The 18,226-nt window shown below is 46.5% G+C and overlaps 1 protein-coding gene across 5 annotated transcripts; it reads left to right on the top strand.

The window, feature by feature from the left end:
- The first annotated feature begins 446 nt into the window (after window positions 1-446).
- Window positions 447-9,042, top strand: LOC135400916 (uncharacterized). Of its 5 annotated transcripts, XM_064632927.1 has the most exons (6): window positions 466-2,408; window positions 2,473-2,566; window positions 6,522-6,558; window positions 8,447-8,602; window positions 8,715-8,835; window positions 8,896-9,042. In XM_064632927.1, the coding sequence occupies exons 2-6, from the start codon at window positions 2,501-2,503 to the stop codon at window positions 8,918-8,920; spliced, it is 405 nt and encodes a 134-aa protein (XP_064488997.1). In that variant the 5' UTR covers window positions 466-2,408; window positions 2,473-2,500; the 3' UTR covers window positions 8,921-9,042. The 5 variants fall into 5 exon arrangements, with proteins under 5 accessions (XP_064488995.1, XP_064488998.1, XP_064488997.1 ...); XM_064632925.1 differs by lacking the exon at window positions 2,473-2,566 and having other exon boundaries at window positions 447-2,408; XM_064632928.1 differs by lacking the exon at window positions 6,522-6,558 and having other exon boundaries at window positions 451-2,408.
- Window positions 9,043-18,226: the final 9,184 nt, after the last annotated feature.

Below are 18,226 nucleotides of genomic sequence, written 5' to 3'. Positions count from 1 at the left end.
CAGGTATACCGGAAAAGGCCCTTTCTGGCTAGTATGTGAGATGGCGGACATGTTTTTCATGTACGTATTTAGAAATGATCAGTACTTAGAAATCTTAAACCAGTCCCCTGGTGCGTGCCTACTTCGAATTTGGCGCCTCAGTGGCTACGGTAGAGGCTCCGCATACAAAACTAGTAATGATCAGGGTCACATGACCCACTGGCGTCAATGATTCGCGAACGCATCTTTCGAACGAGTCCCTATGAGTTGAACGAACATTTCAGATATTCGGGCCACACGCGCTGAGCTTCGCCTGGCTAACTACTGCCCATGCGTTCAACACGGCTTTACAGCGGCGAACATAGATGGCGGCACGCGCACCATCGTCTGGAGGAGAGTGGAGAAACCGGAGAAACTGTGAAGCGAACGCAGGCGAAACCTGACAAAACGGGGACGTCTAAGTGAACTGGTTAACGAGTACGATCGACAATAGTGAATGAGTTCATTTAGTTTGTGCTCGGAATTCGTTCATTCCGAACTGTTCATTCGCGAACGACACGTCACTAACTGAAAGCCTTAGAAGGCGGGTGGACTATGCTCCAGGTATCTCTTGGACATCGTTCGTCGGCCCGTGGGAGGAAACTGGAAACTGCGCGACATCATTTGGTCCTTTGCTAGGCGGATACTCCCCACACGCGACCGGCTGCATGCGTGGGACATCACGTCAACTGAGGCTGCCCGTACTGCGGCCGGGCAGAAACGAACTACCATGTGGTATTCGAGTGCCGCATTTCCCGCATCTTCTGGACCTTGGTTAGGCGTTGCACGAATGTGCTCTGTCCCGCGCGGCGTGACCAAAGGCGCCCAAACAGGCTGAGTGTGCTAGTCGCCGCGTGTGGCGCTGCAGTGTTGTGGAAGGCCCATTGCAAGGCTGTCGCTCCTCAGCGGCGGAACACCCCTATTTTCCTGCTGGTTCGACAACTGCGCATTCTTGTGACTAATAGCTTACAACGAGAGCTCTTTGCACTTGGTGGTGACGAATTTCTACAGCGGTGGCGGTTCCACCCTTCGCTTTTGGTGCAAGGGGGCTCCGTATCTGTTCAAGGTGTCCCTCCATGAACAGTACCTCTCTTTCATTTCCCATCACTCTCCATCGAGTGTAAATAGTGCATATCCCACCTCTCCCCACTCACCTCTTGAAGCGTCTCACCTTGAAGCACCTCTTGGTTCATGCAGCGTAGCAATGCATATATCGCCCCTGATAGCCTAATAGCTCATAGATTGTAAATATTGTTCTCGAGGTGCTGACCATGGACCGTTCCATGCCGTATTAAATTTTCCTAACAGAAGAAAGCACACTGTAGCTGAGATCCTTCCCAATTCACTGTGGGCTGTGCAACGAAAACTGCAATGTTGCCGACGGACCTGTGTTCTTGAGGCTCTGGACGGACGGAGGCTGTGAAGAGCGACTGCCGAGACGGACTCTTCGATGCTATAAGGCCCATCTTCTTGCACTTGTCGCAAACAGCTTGAGATAGACCCTGACCGCTGCGGTATGATCGGGCACCATACTGTGTTGCAATAACTTGATGCCTTGTTTCTTGCTGGTCAGCAGGCAAATCAGCTAAGCGATGTCGGGAATGTGCTAGTTCTCCTGACGGCTGACGGAGACTCTGTCCTTGGGCAGAATGGTCTGAAGGTTTGCTTGACCCAGACATTTCCTGTAGATTTTTTGTTGTGTAGAAGAAAGTGGCGAACTTGCGTTGCTATGATGAGCACACTTCGGCGCTTGTCGAGGCTGCGAGGCTAACCTTTCCAGTGACTTCCTTCTTTTATTGCATCACCTCGCGCAATCGGAAGTAACTGTCGGTGGTCAGTCTGTCTTCGGAGACGGCGAGGGGAAAACCGGGAGGACCGTGCACCATGCCTCATGGGGTAACTTCGCCAATAATCCTGGCGGTTACCGTGGTACAGGGAGCATCCCAATGAAGACTACTGAGGGATGCTCACATGTTTTCTGTGGTGTTTCTCACGTGTTTTCTAACCCCAGAGCAGGAGGGTTAGCACACCCCTCCCTCTCCTGTGCCACCATCATCTCTCCTCTCCCTCTTTCACCCTCCCCTCTTCTCCCTCCCCTGGGTGCACCGAGCCGCCACTTCAGAGCAGGCTGACCGCACCTTCCCCCTACATTCCCCCCATGCCACATCGGGTGAAGAGGTGCGGGGGAAAGCAGGAGAAGAAGATCCCTCATACACATAAGATAGCTCTTGGCCGTACACCAAAGGAGTGTTGTACGTATCCGTGTGTGCTTCCCGTTCAAATCCAAGCTTTTGTATTAACCTTCATCGTCCATGCGCCTACGTGAACCGAAAACATTGTCTGTACGCTGTTATCGTCCACTCAGTCAAGAGATTACAACAGGGAGAAAGGTATTGTGGCGTGTGCGCTGTTGAGGCTCACCTGTCATTGTACATGAAATCATCTCGCCCGCAGCTGTAAGAAGACATTTTCATCGTTTAGCATGAAGCTCTTATGCCATGTATTGCTAGCGCTCTTGTGCACAGCCAGTTGTATCTCTGCCCAGACCGTAAGTGCCTGCCTCCATGTATGCTTGACCATTCTTACTATCTTATCCGGAAGTTGCTGATAATGAAAGCCTTCTACGTTTTTACTGTAGATTTGAATAGAGAGTAAGATGTTTTGATGTTGCTGCTCGAGAGAGTGATGATTTGTTTTTGAATTCTAATAATAGTCAGGACAAATTTGGCACATGAGCACCAGTGCTCTCTCTAACGAATTTTTCTTCCTATGGGGGTAACACTCCGTCGGTTGACACACGAGGAGTTCACACGTCAATGGTTTCGGACTCATGCAAGGTGTAATTACAGTGCATAGAGGAAGATTGGATTGCCAGTGTCACCAAGCTACCTCAGTCGGGTTTGGCCAAAACTCACGCAGTGATAGGTGTTGCGGTGTTAGTTTGTAGTGAATGCACCTATAGAATTCGATAGGTCGTCGTTGTCAGGTGGGTCACTTTAAGAACCGCTCATCGCTACGCAGAAGGAAAACTACCCTCTACAAATTACATTCAGGGCGTAAAATTCACAGCCAAAAGTAACTGACCCGCATGAAATTAACTTTGCCTAGAACGCGTAAGATTAAAGGCAACTTCGCACAAAGTTGATTTTTGCGAATAAACTAAGCATACAGTACTAGGCTTAGCGATGCCTCATGATCATGACAGTTTACCATGGTTATGGTGGTGGTGATGACGAAAAACCGGCTTGCCGTTGTTGGCCTCACGTATATGGGCTGCGTCACGACTGTATCCAGGATGAGATGAGATGGTGTGATAACAGATGAAGGAATAATGACTGCCGAAAATTACCCAAGCAGCACAATGTACTGAAAGTTAAGTGCAATAGGGGTGGACGGGTAGGTGGAAGGCCTTGATCACACTCGTGACACTGAAGAACATTGATAAGACACATACCGCCCACCTCTATTGCACTCGACTTTCAGTACATTTTGCTGCTTGGGTAAGATCTAGGGCCAGTTTATCATGCTACAGCAACACCCTGCTTTCCAACCTATCGGGGTTTCGCTACCTGTGTTAGATACCATCGGGTCTTTTCCAGGTGACGTCATCGGAATTATCTTCCTGAGGTGAAACATTCCGGGGGAATGTTTAACTGAGGATCAGCTTGCGTTGCGACCAACGTAGCAGGGGACGCTCATGGGAACGCCCCCTGCGGTGCAACTTGAGCGCACAGATTCGAGTGCAGCTTATTTGCACAGCAATCGAAAACTGCTCGTATCTTGAAGCACAGAAACATTTCGAAATCGCTTGCAGTTGGAATAGCTTTCGACTACGACGGTCTTTAATGCTTCCATCTCAGTTTGTCCTAAAACTCGTTAATTAATAAGTTAGTTATCGGGTTTTAGTTAATTACTCATCGAACACTGATGCGACCGGCTAGGAAAGATTACGCCAAAACGACATATCTGAGACGCTCATAGATTTTTAATAAAAAATGTGTGGCGCAAAAAAAAAAAAAAAAAGAAAGAGGACGACCGACCTGTATATACAGTAAAACCTCCAAAGTCGGACACCTCCCTACCTCGGACAATCCCCCATGTCGGACAAGATTTCATTGCACCGGCAGGCTCCCATCGAAACTATACATGGGGACGAAATTCTCTATGTGTGACCCCTTCCTATCCCGGAAGTACACTCTTAATTTTTTCACACCCCTTAGGGCGTATAAAGGGTGTAATCCAAAAGTGCAATAACTTACTCCCTTTAGGGTGTAATATAACACCCTTTTCCACTGACTACATTCTTTATGGAGGGTGTAGTCAGTGGAAAAGGGTGTTATATTACACCCTAAAGGGAGTGAGTTATCGCACTTTTGGATTACACCCTTTATACACCCTAAAGGGTGTAAAAAAATTAAGAGTGTAGGACAGGGTTTCCCCTGCTAAGTCCGACAAAACCCTGGCCAAATTACCTCAATCTCGGCCCATCTTTGCACCAAAAAGACCCAAAATGAGCCAGCGCCCCTGACTTTCGCCTCCCCCCCCCCCCCATACTGGTCTTAGCATTTTGTTGTTTTAGTGTTTCAAATCCAAAAAAGGGTGCTGTTAGTCTACAACGACGATAAACCCTGAGACACGGACAACATACCAGCTCGCCCGCACCCTTGCACTTCTGTCAGTCTACTTTGCAACTATTCTTTGTCTGAGCACTTGTCTTTGGTGTGTCTAAATGCCTTTGAACGCGCACTGCACCAATGCAATGAAAAGTGGGCTGTCGCTTCAGAGACAAGTCCAGGAGCTTAATTCCAAGTGGGTTTAAATTCTCAAGCTAGCAGCACGCTGCTCAAAAAGCTCAAAAGGTAATGTCATTGAATAGAATCTGCACATAATTGAATCTACCAAAATCAGCAATAATTATCTGTGAAGAGTGGGGTAGAGAGGTACCAGGTACCACTTATGACCATGAATCGAAGAAGGGGAGATTTCTGGCAACAGAGCTCTGATCTTTTCCAGTTTTTTGTTTCCCTCGTATTCTGTAGCTCGGACACCTCCCTAAGTAGGACCCACTTCGGCTGCACCGCGGGCGTCCAAGGTAGGGAGGTTTCACTGTATACATAAACTGCAACAGAATTCGCAAGCTGATTGGTTATATTCTTCAAGGCTCAGAAATTAAGCTGTTGTGCTTTTCATTGATTCTCACCTATTCTTTTCTAAATGACTCTCTTCCTTTGTAACGCTATAATATAACGATAGAAGCCAACAGCGGGTGTTAGGAGACCGCTACCGGGAGCCCGGTGAGGCTATATACAGTCTCCGCCGTACCCTATCAAAAGATACGATTCAGAGTCACGCACTCTGTACCGATAGGCATGGAAGCTTAACGGTGACATTATCAACGTCCAACAAACACAGGGTAATATCCAGAAGCTTCTGACGTCTATTGCACTTGGAGATAAAAGCCTTTCAAGTGTCCCGGAATGCAGTCTGCATTATATCAGTGGTCATCAATATAATCTATGTTATGTTCATCTTTACTGTCGCCTCCTACACTGAGTCATGTTCCAGCACAGTCATATCCGTTATTTTTACTCGAAAGGATGTAAAGGTATGAATGAGAACGCACGATATGTACTTCCTCGTGTGAATATTTTAAAGGAGAACAAATATACTGATGACAGTACAACTAAGCAACGGTTGCAATATAAGTTCAAAGTCTCCTAGCTTTCACAACACCAATGCGTTCCTCGCACGCATTTGTGCCTTCGTGGCCGAACCTGACTCTCGGAAACATTTTTGTCGGCCCGAGCCCGGCCCGGCCCGGCCCACGGTGTTGGCGCATTTAGTCGGCTCAGGCCCGGCCCGGCCCGGAGCACTCAGCCAATAACAAGCCCCGCACGGCCCGCGGGCCTGGTCGAGCCCGTGCCGGGTCGGGGGCTCGTGCCCGTGAAGCACTCTAGTTCTTGTGCCTTCAGATAAGTGGTGTAAATGAACATCAGGTACATGAACATGAGCGTCACTGCATAACCAGCGCTTTATGTCCTTCTGACGCTGCACGTGGGGCTCTGGTTATGGCCTCTTAGTACTGATGACCTTAGTACTGATATATAGTAGAAGGTTAGATAAGATATACAGAACGAAAATATGGAGACGTTAGCCTGACACTATCTGTACAGCTGCTCCAATTCTGTTGTCTGTGGGAGGGATGGGCAGTATTTAAATACATTGTAATTAAAATAGTATTTCAAATATAAATACACCTATTTATATTTTGTATTTAAATAGAGACTTCAAAAATGTATTTATAATTATATTTAAATAGCGGCACTACCCGACTACCTCGTTGTACGAAATGCCCCCAAAAATGTATTTATGCCCATCCCTGGTATGTGACAACGTACTCGTAAATACATGTATGAACAGCAAATACCAAAGTCTCTCTGAAAAAAAGAAAAGAAAAAGAGAATGAAGTGATATTCCTCAACTTTCTTTCTTTTTTTTTTCAGCGTTCAACTGCCGAGAACTCCACGCCCTTCGTAAGAGGTACTTGTATATGATAAAGTGTTATCATACTGAACGATTGCGACAACGGCGGTGATGAGAACATTTTTTCTCTCAAAATCATACTGGCGTTGCTTTACGGGGAGGATTAGAAGGATGACATATGGGTACGTCAAGGGTATATGACATATGGGAAAGGATATGTTGAGGCGCGTGAAAGCACGAAGCCAGCGAGCAAACTTCGGCCTATAAGCACCATTGGTGCAACTGTGCGTCTGCAGTAAAACGTTCGCCTTACGTACTTTGCTCTCCCCGACGAACTCATGCACCCTCTACGCCTCCCCACCCTTCATCCTCAATCCTCCATCCGCCTGTCCTTCTTCTTCTTCTTCTTTTTTTTTTGCTACATTCGTGACGACGCCCAGTTCTGTGTGGCCAATAACGGCGACCCGATCCTGCCATTCCCTCCCCCCCGTTCACCTTACGTGCAAATATATGCACCAAATAATTAAATTATTGCAACAAAACGCTATATGTAAGCAAGACTGTGAGGTTACTAATATTAGATCTATTCCTATAGCATTGGTTCTTGAAGCAGGAGAGACTCATACACACACATATGTAAAGAAACTATGATGAGATGTGGCTGACGCCGGCCAGCAAGCTGGGCGGATATGTTGTCGCCAATACTTGCCAGGAACACTAGGCATGAGGGTGGCAGGGATAGACGGTGCTTCGAATGTGGAAGAACGGGGCACATTCGTACGGAGTGTCCGGAATGGCGCAGGGCGCATAGGGGCGACAGTAGTACAGCCGGCGGTGCGCGAAGGTTAGTTGCGAAGGTAGTGTGGCAGACGACGGATATGGACAACCAGGATCCCGCCAGTTGGGTAGACATTGTGGTAGGCGGCAAAGTAATAGCTGCTAGGGTCGATTCAGGAGCCGACGTCTCAGTACTTCGTCCTGAGGATATCCCGTCGGAGTGGTTGCTGGAAAAAGGGGGGAAGGTGCAGTTAACTGGAGCTTTCGGGGCGCCCGTCGAAGCTGAGTTGTGCTATGTGGGGATTGGTCTTAAGGGGAATCACGGAGAGACCAGCCAGCCGGGACGGTTATTATGCGCTATCACGGAGGAGTTAGCGTATGATGTGGGAGCGTTGATTACGCCACAAGACTTTGAGGAACTTAAGAGAATAGCAACGGAAAAACAGCGTTGTCGCAAGCTAACGATTGCGTTACTTTTTATTGACGACCGTGCCGTACCTGGTTTAGCTCGCGACAACGCTGTTTTTAATGCAGTTTTCTTCAGAATGACCGGCAAAAAGAGCAGCGGTTCATTGTCGGTATCGTTTGAGGTTTAATAAACTGTGACTAAAGACACTGTTGCATCCGTTCCAGCCGATTTCGAAACTATAGTGTAATTTAATTCCTTGCGGACCATTGACCACGGAATCGAAAATCCCACGCAAAATACTGATGTAGTTTCACTGTTATTCGACGGAATACATGACAAGCCGCATGTTGAAAGTATGCCGGAATTCTCTCTCTTGCAAAACGGGAAAACGTCATTCTGTAACCGGCCAATGATGGCACGCCTTCGAGAAAAGGAATGCCGCGGCCGTGCGGGCGTCTCGTAGAGTTACGATGCGCCTGGACGGCGCCTTTCCTCCTCTGGGCGGCGCCCTCTCACTCCTCCGCTTACGGAGTTACGTCACGCTGCTGGGGGTTCTGCAGCTGCGGAGGCAGCGCTGGTCTTTAAAATTAGGTTAGTTAATATCTAAGCACTCTTCGGACGAAAAAAATTAGCCAGGTATAACTGTTAGAACACAGATAGATGGGTTTCCGGGTGTGACCGTCTCTTTAATGTTCAGGGAAAGGAGTACTTCCGTGACCTGCGTTGTATCTTGACCATGTTCCTCTGTTCCTCTTGAAGATGTCTCATCAACTCCGAGATTTTTCAACGCCCAGTCGAACACAGAAACAAACTCCAAGAGTGCGCCACCCATAGAAGTGGCGTCGACAGCGATTCGAACAACATCCAGTGACCCTAACTCGACCCATGTTCCCATGACAACCACAGAACAAAGCGGTGAGCTGTTGTTCGTATAGGCACCGCATGCAAGAGCGGGCTAGAAGCAAATATTTCTTGCAAACCCCTTGCATATTCCAACCTGTGACAACTGGGTACATTCACATTCCAGGCGGTGATGCATCGCGTGGGCTCACTACATCACAGCTGCTTATGATCGTGCTCATCCCTCTGGCTTGTATAATACTAGTTGCAGCACTGGTGGCGAGGTACTTCAAGAAGAAATCGGATCTGTAAGTGCAAGGTTATATGACAGTTTCTTTGGGGACTAGAGTTATTTATATCTACTCTAGGAGAAGTCTCGTGGAGACGATATAATGCAGCGCCCTAGGACCTGGACAAGCGGTCGACGAGGGAGATGTTCATGGGGGAGACATGTTTTGGCTGTGTCACTTCTAGTAAGGAAGATGCTGTCAATAAAGGATGCCCATAATAGTGAACGCTTCTCATGATATTCACATAATGTGAGGTGCACCACAATAAAGGACTATAGGGTGAAGTTCATTTTGATACATTGTCCGGCATTGGCAGTGTGTCGCGGTGGTAATACTGCATCACGGAGACATTTACCCGTAATGACCAATAAATCATAGAAAGCATAAGGAGAGAGGCTAGAAGAAAAAGCTGGAAAGAGAAAACGGGGGAGAGCAAAGGACTTGTACGGAGGCGATACCTCCTTCCAGCGTCGAAGTCTGGGAGCACCATGATCGGTACGGGGGATACGGCCACGGCCTTGCAAAGCGTGAACGCCACTCCGCTTCGGCATCCCTTGTATCCAATCCAATCCAAGTCGTGTCTCATCTGCTGGTCTCCGTGTCCGAAGCGCCTTTATTTTGTCTGCCGTCATCGTGTGTGCTTGGATTGCTTCTATTCCGTAAGGAACGGGTATTGTACTTTTTAAATCGTATGATGTGACATGCGAGAAACGGTGCACGGAGCTTGTAGGAGATACCGTTTGTATAACATGTTGGCCTACGGTGTCCAGGTAGGCGGATCTCACTTAGGGAGGGCGGTTTCTTTGTCGATGCGCGTAGCGGGGGAGGGGGAAGGGGAAACATAAAGTTTAACCTGATGACTTGGGAGGGCAATCGCCCCTCCCTCCTGGATCCGGGCACTGACCGCATCTCTATCATGGAGGCTCACTTGTTGAAATGCCCCTCGTCGCCAGCTTGGCTTCTACAGTTATTATGGGAGTTCTATGCAAGAAATATGCCCTGTAATTCTGTTCTTGTTGAAGTACAAATTACTCAAGTGTGACCTTAGGTACATTCCAGAGGATCTGTACGTTACTTGAAATACATTTCAAGTCGTGTGCCGTTACGGTAGGTACGTATACTCACCGTCTGGTCAGTTTTTGCAGAGTACTCAAGTGCTGCGCTGCTAGCACAAAGGGACAAGAAAACAACTCAATTATTTTCGCGTCTTGAAGGGGAACTTTCGATGAACAAAATGCATGGTTTACGGGCTTTAACTGATGGTAAGTCGTATAAACTCACTCAGAGTTGTGACATACTTATTTGGTGACACGTTTTCCACGTTCCCACTCAAAGTGTTACTATATCCTGTTGTGTCGTGTTTTCCCACTGTTCCCGTTTCGTTTCTCCGCGCGTTCCAATTTCCTACTCTCACAGAGTGCGAAAATACTCTCTCTCTCTCACACACACGCACACAAAGTGTTTCAGAGGTAAGGGCAGTGACGTGTTTGTGTATTTGACATGTTTCCAAGACATGTAATATCTCGTTCCTTTTTTTTAAGTATTGTTCCTTTCTTCTTTCTTGTTAAGTTGGTGGTTGTTAAATACAACATTCTGTGCATGATTCGCTTTTAATTATTTGCACACACCCGAAGACACACATACAGACATCCTAAATTTTGCGTTTATACGCTTGCTTCAAACAACAAAGCCATAGTCAAAATGAAGTTTTTCGTTGTGCTTCTTTTCGACCTTTTCCTTTAAAGAAGCTTGAGGACACAAGAAGAGGGCAAGGATAACCAGAAAACATTAGGGTGTTTGTATAACAGCTTATAGGAATATATACAGGGTGTCCCAGAAAACGTTTCATTGAATTATAATAAAAAAAACTACGCCACCTAGAATCATGCGGTCAACAGCATTTGTTCTTATTAGGATTTTGCCACCTCGTAATGTGAATCTTATGTACTCCAAGTTTAATTATGTAAATATTTGCGAACTCAACTCGATAATTTGCGAAGTAAAGGTCACTTTTTTACCCCACCAATATGAAGAGCGTGCCGAATTCACTCAAATTCATGATAATTCACAGTGATATTCACGAGCTATCCCATCGGAAAAAATAGCCGAATATCATGCTTTTCGGATCACCGGACCATAGCGCACGATGACTTTTTGAGCGCAATCGCTCTCAGTGCGACGAAAGGAGGTTCCGAAGCCAGTCCACAGACTGATAGTAGAAAAAGTAACAGTTCCTAAAATTGGGAGAGGGAAAGCATTATCCCAGCGAAAGTCGGACGTGATAAGCCGTGCCTGTTTTATCTCTTTCTGCGATGTCGGTGAGGGCTGGGTATACCGAGACAACATATTGCCTCGGTTCCGAGATTAAGGCTCCTCTTATACAAGAAAGTAGGCTTCGTACTTCCCAGTCTACCCAGAGATCAGCACCAGTATGATATGTACTGTGTACCAGTGATGGGCAAGCTACTTCTAAAAAGTAATTAAGTTGCCGTGAGTTACTTTGTGAAAATAGTAACTTAATTACAGTTACAGTTACTTTTCACAGAAGGTAACCCGTTGCAGTTAGTTACCTCGTAGGAGTAACTACGTTACTTTAAAGTTACTTTCGACGACAAAAGCATCACAATGAAACGTAGTACCGATGTCTTTATTGGAACGTTTTAGTGCTTATTTATATGACTCGGCGTACAGTGCTTACAACAGCACGTTCCGTTTACAGCATTTACACTGCTTACACACACATATAACACACTAACACTTAATTGCAACATTGATTACGACACGTACTGGCGGGGTGCATACATTGCATGTCTAACTAGCCTAGCTAGCTTGCTGCTTATTGCACCTGAGAAGCAGTTGCCTTTCGAAGTTTCAGTCCGTTAGCCTGCCCCTTTTCAGCCCACATGCGTCTGGGCCAACGCTAAAAAGGCGTTCTACTGGAGCACTTGAAAGAATGCCCGCGTTAAAGTTCACAAACATTTTTTTGATTGTGGGAAAATCGTCACAAACCACCGTGAAAAATCTGTCAACACGGAGCAACGTCGTTCATGAGAACGACGTGAACTCCGTTCTGCACACAAAAGTGAATTCCTCGGCTGACAAACAGTGCATGCGATGCCTAAAATGATCCACCCAAACTCTAACATATCGGTGTTGCTGCCGTGATCGTGAACATATTTCGTTGGTAACTGCTCATTCTACTTCTTTTTAGCGTATAGCGTGACAACCAACGAACTGCCTCAATGACAGCGACTTTCCAGCACATCTTACCCCAAGATGCTTTTTCAAATTTGATGATGACGTTTTGCCCGCGGAATAGGTTTTCAGGCACATCTTGCACTTGACGATCAGGTTGGCGCTGTCTTTCGATGACACCAATTCGAATGTGTCTTCGTAGAGTCGCCATGGAAGCTTCGTAGAACTGGGGCCCGGTCTCCAACTTGTCGTTATCCCATCACGCGCGTGAAATGCATCACTTCGGTACGTGATTCGCCACGAGCTCTCGCGCGAGCCTATCAGAGCGGCTTTGGATTAAGAGAACGATAAAGGCATGGGGGCATACACTCTTAGAAATGAGGGGGGGGGGGGGGGGGTGATGGCAGGATAGGCTCGCCGTCGCAGGATACGCTCTGCGTCGCCTTAGAAATGAACTTCACCACATAGCACGCTCCTAGCCAACCATCATACCGAATGACAACGTTCTCGCTCTAGATTTGTTGAAAACGGGAGGAGGAGCCTATTTTGTGCCGTGCATAATGCACAAAATAGGCTCCTCCTCCCGTTTTCAACAAATCTAGAGCGAGAACGTTGTCATTCGGGGTGATGGTTGGCTAGGAGCGTGCTATGTTGTGAAGTTCATTTTTAAGATTGTAGGGCATACGTCGCGTAGGTGGCGGAGCACGGCCTCTCGTTCGAAGTGAGATATCGGTTCGCCGCAAGTCGGCATTGGCGATGTGCGGGTGCGCGGTGCAGAATGCAAAGTAACGCGTTACTTTTTCACAGTTACTTCATTACAGCAACAGTTGCTTTACTGGCAAAGTAATTAGTTTCAGTACCTCAGTTACTAAGAAAGTAACTAAATACAATTGCAAGTTACTTGTAACTAGTTACTACGTAAGACTGCTGTGTACTATAGGCTATACAGGGTTGTTTGGATTTAATCCACATGGATTTTATCCGGTGGATTTTTTGAATTTTATCCACACAATTTAGTTCGGATTTTTTTTTTCGATTTTGTCCAGATGCGATGTGAAAGACAATCTTAATTCAACGTCACACGGAAAACTCCCGCTTTATTTTATTGTAGTGTCGGCTGTTTACAAAAGCCCAGGTACGCTAAACATGAGCTTTTTTTTCTAACTTTTTAACTTGACTTTTTTAACGTTTCATGTTTAACTTTTTTTCCCGTTTTCTTCTGCTTCTGCTCATTCAGGGAGAGGCTTGCTTCTGCTTCCTGGAGGCATTGTAACTGAAGTACGACAGCTAATCCAGGCGGGTAGCGTCTACACCATTCACCCACGCGTGCATGGGACTCCACCTTTCGGAAAACAATGGAAACTCATTCAATGTTACTGGGACAGGCAGTTCCATGAACCGACACTATGACAGGTCACCCGAAATCAAGATGAACAGCAAAACACATTTGTTTTTACTCCGTGTCACATTTCTAGACTTTTCTATATTCTCCAAAAATATACAGGTTTTATCCAAAAAAGCCCAATGGAGAGGATATTTTAAAAAATATTCGGATTTTTTTCCACCCTGACTATATACCGCATCTGATTGCCCTTTCTCGTGTGGGGACCATTTATGCAACACTGAAGCGCCTCGGCTGGAATGGTGGTGAGTTGTTCTACAATCACTGCGGTTTCAGTGTTGTGCGTCTGGGGAGCACTCCGTCTGGGGAACTGTTTCACAACACCGCGTCATTTAGATTATTGCTTTGACTGCCAGGTTCGTGCGTATGTGTTTGTAGGTGTGTGTGCGATGCTCAGTACCGTGGTAGCAGATGCGGCAGTTAGACTTAGAGGAACACACACAACACAAGCCTCACGACACCCAGTTGCATAGTTCAATTGAATAGTGGCAGTTGAAGAAAACACACCAGGCAGTGGGACTCGAACCCACACCCTCTGATCCTGGTATATTAAATAAGTAACTTTGGCTTGATCTCAATCTGTGATAACATATGGCAGAACTGTAAGCAATCCTAAATGAGGAAGTTCGAGAGGTCTCGTTTGAAGATTCCACGGCGTGAAATTTTGTTTTGTACATACGACACAACATTGAAATTGAAATTCTCTTTGATTGTTCTACGGTTCAGGGACGTTGAGTATGTGCAACAATAATTGTACCACGAAAGACGTCCGTTACACAAAAGACACTTCTGAGCGGCTGTCATCAAACAAGAATAGGCATTGGAACACAATGATGGCTCACCAACATCATTGCTGATCCAGGGTTTTTTTCAATGTACATGTTCTCTTGCAAAACTGCTATCTTTCGAATGGCATGCACCCGATATATGGACTCAACGGACAAAGATCTAAGCAGATATACAGGGCTCGCCAAGATAAACTTCGGGGTTTGTAATGAAGATAACACAAATAAGAACAGTGTCGGAAAACACAAGTAGATGTTAGAGGACGTATTATGCCCCCAAATTTTATGTCAATAATTCCGCTTGGTGTGTTTTCCTACGGATAAATCGTGAAAATTAAAAAAACGCCGCTGCCTAATCGGCTATACGAGTATAGGGTGGTTCCATAAGTTTCCGACATGAGGTAGAAAATGCGGAGGCCTATGTATACGTCTCCTCCATGGGAGACGAAACGTCTAATTAAACTGCTGTTTTCGTTGCGATAAGTGTGTGCCTCTGTTTGTTCTCTTCCCTAATTTGTTGAAAACGGGAAGCACACGCCTCTTTGTGACACTTATGCTGTTCATAATTGTCACAAAAAAGGCGTATGCCTCCCGCTTTCAACAAATGAGGGCATATGATGACACCATTCGAGTTGATGGTGGGCTAGGAGCGTGCTACGCGGTGAAGTTCGTCTTTAAGAGTGCAGGACTGAGCTTTACATACACTCTTAAAAATGAACTTCACCGCGTAGCACGCATTTGTTGAAAACTGAATGCGCACGCCTTTTTGTGACACTTATGCTGTTCATAATTGTCACAAAAAAGGCGTACGCCTCCCGCTTTCAACAAATGAGGGCATATCACGATATCATTCGTGTTGATGGTGGGCTAGGTGCGTGCTACGCGGTCAAGTTCATTTCTAAGAGTATACTGAGCATCGCACACACCTACAAACAGATACGCACATACGAAATGTACGAATGATATCGTTATCTGCCCTGATTTGTTGAAAACGAGAGGCGTACGCCTTTTTGTGACACTTATGCTGTTCATAATTGTCACAGAAAAGGCGTACGCCTCCCGCTTTCGACAAATGAGGGCATATAACGATATCATTCGAGTTAATGGTGGGCTACACTCTTAAAAGTGAACTTCACCGCATAGCACGTTCCTAGCCAACCATAGTCTCGAATGATACCGTTATCTGCCCTGATTTGTTGAAAGCGGGGGGCGTACGCCTTTTCTGTGACAATTATGAACAGCATAAGTGTCACAAAAAGGCTTACGTCTCTCGTTTTGAACAAATCAGGGCAGATAATGATAACACTCGAGATGATGGTTGGCTAGGAGTGTGCTATGCGGTCAAGTTCATTTCTAAGGGTGTATTTCTAAGAGTCTTGGATAACTGCTGAGCACGACATGCTGACACGGGCACATTTTTATCAGTCCTTACCCTACGTATTTTGTACTCTAATGTTTAGCCTTTAGTAAGCGCTTCTGATGCACAGGTGCCAACAGGTGCCGAGATGGCCGCCACGTTCTATCGCGCATTCCAGGTTCAAGGCAGACCGGACCCTTGTGATAACTTAAAACAATATACAATGACATATTTTAAAAATGCCATCGTAGCTGCAGCTTCTATAATGGAAGGTGACAAGTCATCTGATGAGGGGGCTACTGAAAGTTTTACATTTGAGTCTGGCAAAAACAAGGGTACACCACTATGAAAGAAATCATGTGGAAGGTACTCGTCAACTCGCTTGAAGCCTTGAAATATAATGCGGGCTGCCCAGCAGTGCTCCAGTGGAGCGTCTGTTTTCTCTTGGTAGTATAAATTCATTACCAGTAGTCGTGGCGGTATAACGAACAAGAACTTTAAGAATCCCTTGGATCTGAACGCCAACGGACCTTATAAGCTGACGTAGGAGCAGCTTTCCCTCACTAGACGGAGAAGAAATTTCCCTTGTGTTTAGCACTTGCACAAATGCCCTTTTTAACTAATGTCTCTAATGTTTCTGCGAAGTAATAAGCAGATTTCCCCAGCAATTCTAGGGTTACCATGCTAAGCAACAGCAACAACAGATATATTCAGATGATGAAGTGGGGAGGTTTTCCACACTAGGAGTGGAACGCTACCCCCTATAGCCAGGGGGTCTAATATGAGTGGTGACAATGATGAGTGATGACGATGAGAGATGACGGAAATGATCGGAGCGGCGATGGCGATGCTGAACGTGATCGTGATGGTGGGAATGTCCGAGAGTGCTGCTGGGGTCATAATGAGTCCTTTAGGCCTGTCGCCTAAAAAAAGCCAACTACATGACTTAAGGCCGCCCTGGAGTGGGCCGCGGTGTCCCAAGGGCCGAGGATGGTCGACAATTTGAAGGGTCGGCAGCCAAGGGTGGCAAGCTGTAACTGCAGTGTAAGCCTCTCGTTGATATAGGTCCGGCAGCGGAGGAGTGTGTGTTCTACGTAGGCAAGTACACCACACTCGTTGCACATATAGGGCTAGCCTCACAGCCTAGCTGGTAGCGATAGAACGGAGTGAAGGCCAAATTCAGACGTAGCCTGTGGATGAGCGACTTCAGAGGACGACGAAGCTTTGCAGGCAGCCGGTATGACAGCGTTAAGTCTACACTTCCCAAAGAGGACCTAAGCATGCTAAGCATTGTGCTCTACCGCTAGTCATTTTCCTGTAGTTCGTCGTCGTTTGTCTTTTCATGAAATATACAATAAAGTTATACAGCAAAATATATATATTGAAATGAACGTACGTTGCCTTGATGTATCGAAGAGCTTGGGAAATGGCGTGAATCGCTGCGGCAGCAGACGATGACATGTGTGATAGCCGATAACGCCTTTCAACTTCTCTCTCAGGTACCACAAAGGCGGATGAAGAAGAATCCGATGTACATGACCCGTCCGTGTAGACATGACAGTGGCCGCTGTGGAGCTCTGCCATCATCTCCAGGACTCGCTGTTTAATGACATCCGCATTGACGATATATTTACTTGGACATTCAGGCACAGTCAGGGATACAGAGGGGTCTCGTAATATCCATGGTGTAACCATTGGGGGTGCAGACGGTTGAAAGTTTGTGGGTAGCTGGTTGGCGTGTTCGGCGACGAGCGAGTGAAACTTTGAGTGAAACTTCCAAATCAGCATGCTTGACACCCCTACATGTGCAGCCTGCTGTACCGAGGGCAACACTTCCCACCTGCTCCTTCACTGTCGCCTGTTCGCCGCTCCCCGTGCCACTCTCATGGAGCGGCTTGCTGCCCTGGGGCTGAGGGAGGCCTCGCTGGCAACGCTACTGGGCCCCCTGTCACGCCCCCTTCAGTGGCGCGTCGGAAGGGAACTCGTGCGCTTTCTGACCGACACAGGGCTCGCGCTGAGCCTGTGACTGCGCCTGTTTTCTTTCGCTCTTTTCGTTTTCTTTTTTTACGCGGGAATAGCAAGTCGGCTTTTGGAGTCAGGCTAACCTTTCCCTTTTTTTTCTTTGCAATAGACTTATATTCCCCCATTCCTAATTTCCTATTTTTCTTTTCTTTTCTTTTATATAGGGAAATCATGTTGTCCGAATAATAAACGTTACAAATGTCGTTTAATCATTTTAAAGACCGTCTTCACACTTCGTACTCGTGCTAACACTTTTGGGGTTGACAAAAGTCGGCATTGTTTCGTTGTAACCTTTTCAGCACGAGCAACGTCGAAAACTAGATTTTTAGATCATTACAAGTAATGCTGGCATGTTGCAGAAACCAAGCATGTAATCATATACTGTAACCTGTATTGTCATGCAGGATGCCGGATAAATACCGTCACTGGAGCACCGTTCACTTCGGCATCGGTGCTAGGTCCCAAGCCCATCACGCACTGCGTTTCTTCATAGAATTTCTGAGAGGCAGTGGTCTACTTTACATTCTTTAATACAGAGAGACGTTTATTCCTTTGGACACAGACATTATCTGCCCATGAGGACTTCATGTGATACGGAGTTCAAGGATGTAATTTCATTAGTCATCCATCGTCCCGTACCATCATGAT

The sequence above is a fragment of the Ornithodoros turicata genome, chromosome 7 (assembly GCF_037126465.1).
Source record: "Ornithodoros turicata isolate Travis chromosome 7, ASM3712646v1, whole genome shotgun sequence".
Taxonomy (NCBI): domain Eukaryota; kingdom Metazoa; phylum Arthropoda; class Arachnida; order Ixodida; family Argasidae; genus Ornithodoros; species Ornithodoros turicata.
Note: the sequence above shows the minus strand (reverse complement) of the source record. Positions and strands in the feature narration are given on the sequence as shown.

Coding starts and splice junctions, on each gene's coding strand:
- LOC135400916 (XM_064632925.1), top strand. CDS start 2,331: ATGCGCCTACGTGAACCGAAAACATTGTCTGTACGCTGTTATCGTCCA. Junction 6,559..8,446: donor CTCCACGCCCTTCGTAAGAG/GTACTTGTATAT, acceptor TTCCTCTTGAAG/ATGTCTCATCAACTCCGAGA. Junction 8,603..8,714: donor GACAACCACAGAACAAAGCG/GTGAGCTGTTGT, acceptor TTCACATTCCAG/GCGGTGATGCATCGCGTGGG.